The sequence below is a fragment of the Myiozetetes cayanensis genome, unplaced genomic scaffold (assembly GCF_022539395.1).
Source record: "Myiozetetes cayanensis isolate MyiCay16 unplaced genomic scaffold, myiCay2020 scf1, whole genome shotgun sequence".
NCBI lineage: Eukaryota > Metazoa > Chordata > Aves > Passeriformes > Tyrannidae > Myiozetetes > Myiozetetes cayanensis.
The window spans coordinates 99,781,241-99,793,293 of record NW_026086604.1 but is presented as its reverse complement, the minus strand read 5'-3'; the positions used below and the strand labels follow the sequence as shown (position 1 = coordinate 99,793,293).

Below are 12,053 nucleotides of genomic sequence, written 5' to 3'. Positions count from 1 at the left end.
GGTGGAATATGTCTTAGTGGTTCCAGGAAAAATATGTATGACTCTGGTTTTTATTTTTTCCACTCTGTCTAGCTTATCCAAAGTACTTGTCAAAGAGACACTACAAATCTGTTTTCTCATAATTTATAGTTGAAGTAGCTAAACAAGGAAAGTATCTCTTTAGAATCTTTAAAAAAAATTTATATCAGTCATGCTGTGTTTACTACTCTTTCTGGGTAGCAATATGTTAAGCTGGGAACTAAATTACATTCAGAGTATACCATGGATCCACAATCCTGACATAGTTTGTCTGGGTGAAATTCAACTGTGAGTAGCTGAAGTATTTGAAATTAATGTTCCTTCACTGTTTGGAAAATAAGTTATCACTGATCTGCTATACTGAATGGATAAAATTTCTACTCTTATTTATCAGTCACCTCTACTGAAGTTCTATGTCAAGGAGGTTTTTGAGCTCACATGAACATATGGGGGCAATATCTTGTTTCAAAGGAATTAAGTTTGTTTAATTTCCTTTCCATGTCTCTGCATCTCCATCACCCACCTCCTCTTCCTTCCTGATCATCCCAATAGCTTTTGAACAAATAACTTTTGAACAGAGGAATAGAGTACTGAAAGATAATCATGTCAAACAGCTTTCTTGGATGTCACCTGAGGGGACTGGAGATGAGATAGATACTCGGTATCTATCTGGAGAGAAGGCTGCAAAAAAGCTGGTTTGGATTTTAAAGGTGTTTAGAGAGCTCCATTTGAGAAGAGGCCTTAGAAATGTCTTTACAACAAGGAAATAGGCATTTAGAGTTGATGGTTAACTGAGACACAAATTTTGGAGAAAAAACATATTAGTTCCTGAACTCCTTGTTTGATATAAACAGCAGTAATTCTGTCTTCTAGAACAATTAGCCAAATTTGTGACTGCTTTTTCTTTATTTCTTAAATAAACACTCTTAGACTAGTTTCAATCCTCAGAGTTGTTCATTTCTGGTTTACACTGCATAGTTTGGTTGTGTAGCCAAGTCATGCAGAAAGCAGCATTTAGGTCATTTTGTGAAATCTACGTCACCTAATTATATGTATTTATAATTGCATACTGCGGTGAATTTTAGAACAAAATTGTGCAAGCTAGAATCAGTCTTAATCTTCCCTCTCTGCAGCCCTAATTCATTTGTGAATTGCATTCTACTGGATGGGTGAAGCAATGAAGTACCACCAAGAGAATCTGACTCCTGAAGTTTCTTTCCAACCTAAAGGCTGTTAGATATTTCTCTTTCTCTTTCTGCATGACTGTGAGTATGCATGCACACGCATGTATGTGCAAGTACGTATATAAACGCACACATTTTCTGGAAGTGCACCATTCTGCCCTAAGTGGTGCTTTTTTAATGCCTTAATAACTCTGTCTTTATTGCTGCTGTGTGTTTCTTTCACGTTGTTTATGGTCTATTAGGTGTGCACATTTTGCTTTACTGCTTTAATCACTATTTAATTCATTCTGTAGTTATGTGAGTACTTTCCTTTCTTCATTACAAGGCCTTCAAATAAACTTATTTCTGTCTGGTACTTCTTCCTGTTCTTAATTTTCCCTCATCTTAACTCAAGCTATTTCAAGAAACCAACTGAACTGGCAAAATGATAGGCAAGCCTACAATATCTCTTATTTAGGGATCTGCAGATCTTGCATTAGAAGTGTACACTATTATCTTCCATTTGCAGATCAGAAGTACAGAAGCAACTTGTGCACAGTCTGCCACCATGCCAGTGGTACAGTTGGGGATGATACTCCAATTCCCAGTCTTCATCAAATGCTCTTTCCTAAACAACATCTCACAAGCAGCTCGTAGCAGCTCAAACCAGTGAGACCTGGAAGTGTGTTTGTCAATTTTGCAGCTCCGAGAAGAATCCTCATAATATAAAGATAGATTTTAACCATTATCTTTATCTCAGAGTTACAAACTCTACTTTCTTTAACTGTTTCATCTAAAACACCATTTAGTCTTAAAACTAAGGTCTGGGACTTTTCATTTAGCTTTATTATCTTTTCTGCTTAAAAAAAGTTAGAGTAGCTCATTTAGTTATATGGGCTGAAGATATAAAAAATGAATTTTATTGAAACCTACATGCCTTTTAGTGGTTTAATGTAAATGTGCTTAAATTGATAAAAGTACCAGTGTCAATATGAAAAAGGGAAAATATCCAAACCAACTCTTCCTAAAAACCCTTGGCAATAAAGGCATGCTATAATAACATTTCCATTTTCAAATTACACTTTAAAGGTTCAATCAGTCAGCAGTCTAGGATATTAATTCTTTTAAGTGAATGCAAACGTTCTTCTCTTTGTGTTTTAAAAGAAAGTGTCATGTCAGTCCCCTTTCTTTTCTATTGAGGGAGGCTAAACATAATGTTAGCGCAGTCCTCTGATTATGAAGTGCTGAAGAAAAGACAATGAAGTGATGTTCATTTACCACCTTCAGCCATGCAGTGTCCAAACAGCTTATTAAGCCCTCTCTGGCTTGTCTTACATGAGGAAAAAGACTTTGAAGGAAAACAATAAATACTCTAAAACAAAAATTAGAAAATACTTCAAAAGAGAATTTTTTTTTTATTACATAAAGAACAGTCCTGCAGAGAAAGGGTGTAATTATTGCAAATACTGTGCTCTATTAGGCTTAGGTTTGGTTTTTTCTATCAGTTGGGGTTATTCCTGATGATGTGACTTTTTGTAGCACTAAATACATTGGCTTCCATTCCTGACTGAGTTGTAATTTTGCTGCTCATGTTAGTAGTTGGTAATTTTATGATGGAATGCTACTTGTTTTCATTTCTGAAGACTTTTGGGAATCCAGGACAGTAGTGGGAAGGGATTTTAAAGCAAAGCTTAGAAATGAGGACAGTCATAGCAGGATTTGGGAACGGGGAAGTAAATAAATACCAAAATAGGAGATGCAAACTGGAAAATACCAAAGCTGACAGGGAGCTGGAGTATGAAGCTTTTATAAAAATCATAGAACCATAGAATCATTTGGGTTAAAAGGAATCTTAAACATCATCTAGTTCCAACCCCCAAGCCACAGGCAGGGACACCATCAACTAGACCAGGCTGCTCATGCAACCTGGCCTGTAACACCTACAGGGATGGGGCATCCACAACTGCTCTGTGGAATATGTTCCAGTGCTTCACCACTGGACCTGAAGGACCGTAATGACCCTGAAGTTTGTGGCTTTATCTCCAAATTCTATGTAGGAGTCAGGACTGAGAATAAACCTGTTCAGTTGAGTTGAGTTTTACTTCTTAATGCTTTGTGGAAAAAGAATAAAAAATGTAAATGAGATATATTTTAGGGGAAGTTGAATACGTGTAATGAAAAGGTTCTTATACTGCCAAGTGCTGCATCAAAAGATTTTCTTGCATTATTAATAGTAATCCTCCTCATGAACCTTTCCTATCCAAAGAAACGAACGGATCTAAAGTGTATCCTGTAAATTCCCACTTCTAAAATGTAGAATTTCATATCTTCCAACCTGAGTAAATCCTTCCCATAGGGCGTTCAGACATATCCTTGAGTACTATTTTGTCTCTAAGGTCCAAGTCCACCTTCCAGGAATGCAGTGTCTAACCCCTGTTTGCACCTGAATTATTTTAATGCTTCCCATTGTAAAGGTATGACAAAGTGCATTTCTTGCAATATAGGATATCAGAACTTGCCAGTTCCCAAAGAGAAGCACCCTAATTTCATGCCAAGGAAACAAACTGTCTGCCTATTCCATTATAGCTGTGAGATCAAGACACACCAAGTATCTTTGTGTTAGAATAATTTCATGCAAAATGAGTGTCTGCAAGAACACAGTGCATCACATACCAAGAAATTTTCTTTTGTAATCCTTCTATACTCTACTGGGGCTTGTATTTGATCTAGGATTCTGAAGAACACATTGATTTCAATTTGTTTGTTTAAAAAAGTTCAACCCCATATCAAGCTTTGGGGAGAGGAAGAACAAGGAGAAAAATACTGTTTATTTAGGCAGTTCAGAGGATTTAAGAGATCAAGGATGTGCTCATTAACAGGACTGTGGAAGCTAATAAGGAAGCCAGCTACTGTTCTCTCGACTTAGTCAAAAGCTAAATATGTTTGAAACAGAAAGTCTGAGGTTACTACAGGTGATGTACTGCTCACTTTATAACCACCAATTTGGTCCTGTTTACAACTCTTTTTCATAGGAGATGTGATTCTTCCCCTTCCAGCTCCTTCTGCTTTACAGGAGCATAGCTCCCTGATAGCGGGTATTGCTGATATAACTGCCTCCATGCTGGGAAAATGGTCAGGCTACACTGACATACCATTATTCTCAAAAGACTGTTGTACTTGAATCGACGGAGTCTTGGAGGTAGATATTGTAGTAGGAAATGCTGAACAGCCATAACTTTTGACACCAGGAATTTTTCTGCAGTTCATGCACTGAGAGTTCAGTTTGTTGCCTGAGATTTTCATAAATAACTTGTTTGTTTTTTCCTGATTGACAAATGAATACTGTGGTGCTATGAAATCTCCCATAAGTTATGAGTATTTTTATAAAAATCTTTTTAGTTAATAGTTTCTCATTAAGCCTATTAATATTAACATATTAAGAAATTTTTGTTAGTATGGTAAAGTTTAACTGCAGTTTATAATAATCAGGGCATTTTTTATATCTCAAATATGGTTTCTTCCTACTAAATTGAGATGCTTGTCAAGAATAAATGACAGGGTTTTGGGTATTGTTGAGGTAGTTTCATAAAAACTTTAGCAGTTTTCTACATTTGTGAGTGTAAGAAACACCAGCTTTAGAGAGTGCACTTTCATAACTTCATGAACTGCAGCGATCTGGTCCCTGAAGCAGTAGGTGAATCAATCAACAAATTACCTTCTCTTCATTTTTTATCCTCTTCAAGGAAACTTAAACCCAGTAGTGCATGTAAGAATGCTTCCTTACCAGTTTTGGATTGTTTTTTTCCCATGACATTTTCCCTCTTTTTGTAATATTGTACAGCCTTAATAGCCAAAAGAAACACTGAAATTGTAATAGTGGTCAAAGCTTTTGAATCTGTGGTGGCTCTTCCTCTTTTTTTTTTTTCTTTTCCAGATCTAGAAAGGAGTACTGGGAGCAGAGGGGAGAGGAAGGTATTAAGGCTGTTGGAAAGTAAAAGTGTGTGGCTGGTGCTATGCAGAAATGATTTAGTCTGTTTTTCCTGAGGCCTTGTTGTCTTCTGCAATCCTTGACTTACCCTGACATCTATTTCGTCACTGCTTCACTTACACCGATGGTGTTCAAGAATGGGCAGAGGGGCTTATAGTAATTTAACTCTTCACAGGTGTTGTCAAAAATAAGGCAGCCTGGTAATACTTGAAAGGCCCCTACAGTATTCCCACTGTCAAAAAAGGCAGTAGCACAAGCTCAACAGAAGTAGGGATAGAAGGGTCTTCGTAGCAGAGCTGCACTGGTAAGCAGGCTTTGCTAGTTCTGATGCTCACGCTGCTTGTTATTAAATCACCTACCTTTGACTTTGTCACTGGCAGGGGATGGTCTCTTCAACTTGCCTAAAAAAACCCTCAAGTTTCCCTTTTAAACTACTGAACAACTAAGCACTGAACAATTAAAGCTCAATATTTTGTTCAAATTAAATGTGAACATAAAATGTTTACAGCTTCACAATGGCCTCCAGTTTAAGAAATCATGCTTCATTTCTTTTTAAATGTGTGGCTAAATTTATATGGTCTAGAGGACAGTGTAGAAAAATGAAATAGATTCTGTAATTATTCAGGCTATGTGTAAATTACCTGCTATAAATACTGAACCTATGCTGAAAAGGAAAATTGGCATCCAAATCGTAACCTACTTTCTTCAATATAAAAATATATCCAGCCTCTTATAAACAAATGTATAAATTAAAGGCTTCTTTCTGCAAATCTGTCCTCCTTTATAAAAAAAAAAATTCTGTACAGCCCAGGCATTCAGTGAAATCACTCAAAAGAGGAACCATTCACAGAATAGGGCCTGAGAGACACAGGAAAAATTTTCCATCTTTAGTTTCAGGTCTTATATCTGTCCCTGGAGTATAATAGGATAGGCTATTATCCCCTTGTTCGTCATGAAGATTAATGTTCAGACCAGCTGAAAATATTACTGTTCTGTTGGGACCTATCAGGAGATCTTCAGACCTGTGTGAACCCGAGTTGAAACATTTTAAACAGCAGAGCTAACATCTCGCCCTACCCAGGCACAAGTGCCTCTTGCAATTATGTCCTTTGCGATGCTGCTGTGGGAGAATTAAGCTCCCAAAGCTCTGCCTTATTTGTGGCATCTTTTATACAGACTTCACTTCTGAATTCTACGATATGCAGCAGAAGTGCCTGCCTCTTACTCAGATGAAAAAAAAAAAAAGTATATATATGACAGAAATTGAGATTTTTGAATTTTCCATATTTTGTATGGAATGTTTCCCCTTAAAAATCTGTGATTCTCTCCTTAAAATTTGACACCTATTGAAATAAAAATAGGTAGAAAGTTAGTTTTTAAGAAAAGACGCACCTGGTTTAGGAAGTTACAGGAAAAAGTCTCACCTCTCAATAGTGTTGAATTCAGGTTTCCCTGTTCATCTTGGGGGTGTAAACGCCTGAGGGCTGCTGACAGAGCATTTGTATAGACACTTTTGTCTACAGAAAACCTACCCCCTTGCCTTGCAATAACACAGGGTTTTTTATCTTCCTTTGTGGGCTTTCCAAGGGTCCAGAACCAGCATCTGGGCAGGAGCTGAAACAAAACCACACAAAGGTGTGGTGGGGATGGAAAGGGAGATTTGTGGCCAAGACACAGTCCTCTATTCATCCCAACCTTCTAGAGAAACAGGAATAGTAAGGAGCCAAGTGATGAGGGTTATTAGTTAGCCTGAAGTGGGGACTTGCATTGGGTTCTGTGGGCCCAGGTGCTGGCGGGGGCCTCAGGGATGTCAATGAGGCAAGGTCGGGCTGCCCCATGCTGATCCCTCAACCCCGGGCAGGGAGGGGTGAGAGAAAACAGGGGAGAAACGTCCTTGCTGGTGCTGAGGGGAGAGCAGGAGGAGGGACAAGAGGGGCTGTGGCCACTGAGTTCCCCTGGAGAACCCCCATCATAGCAGGGGTGTCTCTCCTGAGGGAGCTGCAGCCTGTGCTGGTATCTCTAGCAGAGCAGGTATCTGCCCTGCAGCCTGTGGAGGACCATGGTAGATCAGATAGCCACACTGCAGGCAGCAGAGGGCCCCATGCCAAAGCAGGTGGACGTGCCCTGAAGGATGCTGCAGGCTGTGAAGTCAAGCCCAGGCAGGAGCAGGCTCCTGGCAGGAGCTACAGCATATGAGGGACCCATGGAGAAGCAGTTTGTGCCTGAAGGGCTGCACCCTGTGGAGAGGACCCCACACTGTAGCAGCAGAGTATGAGAACAAAAGAGAGACAGATAGGAGCTGGTGTGAACTGACTATAGTCCCCTTTTTCCCTGTGCTGCTTGGGGAAAAGGGAAAACAGAGGAGTCAGGAATGAAGGAGTGAAGTTGAGCCTGGGAATAAGAGGGGTGGTGGAAAGGTGAGTTTAATTTTTGTCTTTTTTCTCTCTCTAACTTGATTTCTAATTGACAATAAATTAAATTAATTTTTCCCAAGTTAAGTCTGTTTTGCCTGTGATGTAATTGGTTATTAGTAATCTCCCTGTCCTTGTCCTGACCTATGAGTTTTCTCATCTCATTTTCTCCCCCTGTCTTACTGGGGAGGGCGACTGAGAGAGCAGCCGTGTGGGTGCCTGACAGCCAGCCAAGGATAACCTACCACAAGGGAAATCAAAGGAAATTGTCAGGGCTCACAGAGATGTGGGAAGGCACACACACTCTTAATGATATAGAATATGTATCCTGTTTGTGGGCTGGTAGGCAGAACTTACATTGTCTGATCCATCAGATCCTGAGTAGCTAGGGACCTTCCTATACAAGATTGTCTATCTACCAGTAGGATGCAGCAGGAGCCACAGTCCAGGCAAGGCTCCCAGGTCTGGATTGTGACCTGTATCTCTTGGGGGAATAACTTGGGGAGGCTTTTAGGGAGACTCTTTGCAGCAAAGAGCCTCTTCCTTATGTAGTGCCCTTCCCACCTGCTGACCCTTCAGCACAGGCTGCAGGCTGGCTCTAGCTGAAGGGACAGGAATCAGCACAGTGGAGGTGAGGGCCCTGCTGGCTGGGAATCAGTGTGTTGTACTTCTGTTGACCCGCTGATCTTGTGACAACATGGAAATGTATTGGAGAGAGAGAAAGGGAGGCTAATACAGTAAAGATTGACAGCCAGAGTTAAGTGAAATATGAAATACAAAGCTCACAATGAACAGATTCTCTTGAAGAGGATGGAATAATTTTTTTTCTTCCTTGATTTGTTCATTGATGAGAGGTTTTAGATAGTTTGTGTTTCCTTTTTTTAACTCCTGGAGGCAGTATACAAAATTACTAAAACCACAGCGTGTGCCAAACACAGTGTTCACAGATCATTAAAGAGATTTGCTAGACCATTTCAGCATAATCTTTTGAGGGCCTCTTGCATTGCTGCTAATACAAATCCAGGACTTCCTTTATTAGGGATATGATAGTTGTTTGTGCTTCCATGGGGGTGGTACTATGGTGATTCAGTTAGGGGAACAGAAAGGTTACCCTGATGCTTGTGAATATCTTTTCATATTGCTTTAAAAGATGAGGAGATTTTATGGGTTTTCAGCAGAAATGTGATTGATAGTCCTGGAATCCTTGTTCAAAACCAGCACACACTGTCCTACAAAACCTCAGTGAACAAATTGCTTGAAGAGTTTTAGTGCACTTTTACCTACTCACAACAGCATGGTAACAGTCTGGAGTGGGGACAGGACTTTCACCCAGGAAATGTGAAGCAATAAGAAATTCCAGTGACCCTGATCTGACATGCAGAAGGAATTGTAAAGCTTTGTCCAGCTGACCAGCAGTAGCAGAGTGGGAGTTACTGGTGTCTTTATTTCCATCTGTGGCACAGTGAGTACTGTTTGATCAAGGTCATAACACAAATATTCAGCACAAAAACAATCAGTCAAATTCAGATTGCTTGGAGTCCAGCAGTTCCTGTAGATTTTGTAGATTAGATTTCTTTAAGTAAGAAGAATTAAGACAATGGTTATGAAGTTTATGTTCCACAAAATTAATGCCAGATGATGTTATATACACTCTCGAACATTCCATTTTCCTGAAAGAGAGAGCAAAGCCAAGGAACTGAAATGAAATAAGGTCATTTGACCAGAGATGTAAATACAAGTCAATAGTAAAACCAAGTTTAAAATGTTTCTGGCTACTCAGATCTATTACTGGATTTTGAGATTCTCTTTCTCATTTCCATCTTACCATCATGTTACTTGCTTTAAACAGACAGTTGCAATCTGTTTGCATACTCACTGTCATTAGCAGAAAGAATTAACCTCTTATCTGAAATAAAAAGGGTTACAAACAGAGAAAGCACTTGGATAAGAATGTAAGAAGATGAAGGTAAGAAGCAAAATGGTTTGTGAAGCAGCTGGAACAATATAATATAAAGATTAGTGGAGTCAGTGAGGTGACGATGAATCTGATTGAAGGTACTCAGACAGGATGGCAGCCTTTGGCTGAGAGCTCTTGTTACCATGAAGAGTCAGATGTCTGAAACAACAAGGAAATTCTGGCTAGAGTAAATAGGATTCTACCTGAGAAAAGTTCAGATGCTGCTGTGTGGTTCAGCATATCATTCCTATAGGAAATGAATGCCATACCTTTATGTAAAACACTGAGCTAGAGAGCTAGTAGAATCAACTAAAATGGATAATAACTTGCAGTATATTCAACATTAGATTATGGGATTTTAATAGTTCATTAAATTTACACTGCAATTCTGAGGATAATGTAAAAAAATGATTGTGAAATGGCCAGCACAAGAGCTCCAATACAGCTATGGACAAATGAGCTAAAATCTGCTCTGACCCATTTGTTATCAAGGGAAGCGCTTGCTGTGTTTTAAAGTCTTTAGTACTGATACAAAGACTAGAAAAGATGTATCTGGAGTTTTAAACCACATCCTGTTGTGACAAATTGCCTTATGAAGAAAAAAAAATACTTTTCTGGTAAACTGGTCAAAATTGATGAAGTGATGAAGCAATAAAGCAATAATAAATTTAGTATTCACATTATTACTTGATTACTTTTCAACATATGATATACTTCAATATATAGGTATTTCAGCATATAATATGCTTCCAACACACATGCATGTTACTACAGTAACTTTATTGTCTATATCATATTCCTTCAGAAATTAAAGGAGTAAACTTATGAATGACAGAAAATAAAGAAAGGCTGTGGAATGCGTAAGATTTCAGTGAAGTGAGGTGATAAAAGGAAGCTGTTCCAATCAGACATCTGACTTGTAATTGGCATAGTAATATCTTGGATATTAGCAGTGGATGGTCTCCATGGTGTCGGACGGTGGGAGATTAATCATTATTTCAGAGCTTTTGCAACATCTTGATTACTGTTGCCTTCTGTTTTTCCTTTAGGGGAAGTCTTTTTTGCAGTTCTTTCAGCGCTGTTGTCAGTAAATGTGTTTTCTTTCACCTACCCACTTCTCTAAACCTTAAGCATGTTTGCTTGCAAGTTGTCTGGCTGAAAGTGAGCTCATGTGGAAAAAAGTCATTTGAGTTGTTTGTGCTGTCCCTGGGGAGAGTATTTCTTATCAGAGATAATGAGCATGGTTTTGAAAAGAGTGGGCATCCTTTGCTGTCAGTTTGAGCCTTGGACTTCACTCTTATATGTCATGGTGATGCTGACATTACAATTAATGATATTGCACTCTTTTCACCCACTCCAGGCAGTTCCCAGCTTCCTGCATCCTTAAATACATATTCCTCAGTCATAGAGTGAATTTTTTTTTTTGTATTTAACCCATTCATACCAGAAACAGGAATGTCAGCTGGACCAGTTTCAACAGACCATGTTTAGCAAGCCTGCAAAGGTTACAGCAGGTTGTCCATTTCAATAGTCTCTGTGAGAGTGGAAGCAGGAATCTGAGCAGCTTCATTCTGATATGATGGGAACCTCAGCTCCCCTTGGTTACTTTAACCTCTAAATTACAGCTTGGGGAAGAAGGAAGAAATACATCCCTGAATTGCAAGCACAAAGTCTTCCTTTATGCTTCCCTTCTCCTTTTAACTGCCCTGCTGTTTGGTAGTGACTTCTAAAACTTTTTAAAGAGATAATAGGTGTATCATTTAAATATGACTGGATCATACTCTTAGATCTTCAATTCTTTCTAAATTAAAGCTTCATAGTCTTTAAAGATGCTGTGCATTACATTGAAGTCAGGTTATAGATAGTCTAAGAGAATGTACCTGCAATGATCTAAGATGTTCTTTGTAGTTATTTACGATTTTATATCCTTTTTTCAGGAAATGAATGACACTGTGTGAAAACAAATTGTGTAAGGGGACTGGTGATGGGACATTTAAGTGAAGCATGGACATTTCAATTGAAGTACAGTGTGTTAGTCGAATGTTACCTGCTGGGCTCATTAGCAGTAACAGTATTAATTCTGTAGCCTGTGTTATACAGGAAATCATAGTGGAAAAATTAATGGCCTTTCTTCTCTGTAGTGTCTTGTGCATTGGTATTCACTTTGTCTTAGGTTCTGGAATGACCAAGAGTCGTGTATGTGCTTTCATGGCACATCCATTTTCTTAAGTGCTTGACGGAGTGAGAGGAGCAGTGATTGCATGGAAGGAAGGGATTGTTTTGTTAGTTTGTGATTCTTGGTTGTGTGGTTTTTTTAAAAGAAATGTTAGCTTTAGGATGGAAAAGCTCTTGAGATTTTTGTTGCACTTAGCCTCTCTGTGTTTTAATTAAATAAACAAAGTGTGTATACCTAGACCCTCAAATAAAGGCTCTAAAAGTCCTAAAATGTCTCTTTGCCTGTCACTTCTGCAAGATTATCCAGTGAAAGGCAGGACTGTCAATTGTCACAGGAGTGC

The 12,053-nt window shown here is 38.9% G+C and overlaps 1 protein-coding gene across 3 annotated transcripts in view; it reads left to right on the top strand.

Moving 5' to 3' along the window:
- Nucleotides 1-12,053, top strand: part of TPK1 (thiamin pyrophosphokinase 1) — a 291,157-nt gene that overhangs the window by 176,980 nt on the left and 102,124 nt on the right. The window contains exon 1 of one of the 3 annotated variants that reach the window (XM_050318009.1): nt 1,195-1,283. The exons of the other annotated variants lie outside the window; for them this stretch is intronic. Coding sequence (XP_050173966.1) covers nt 1,278-1,283 — 6 coding nt within the window. The 5' untranslated portion in view covers nt 1,195-1,277. Of the gene's footprint in view, nt 1-1,194; nt 1,284-12,053 lie in introns of those variants that run through there. 3 annotated transcript variants of the gene reach the window in all.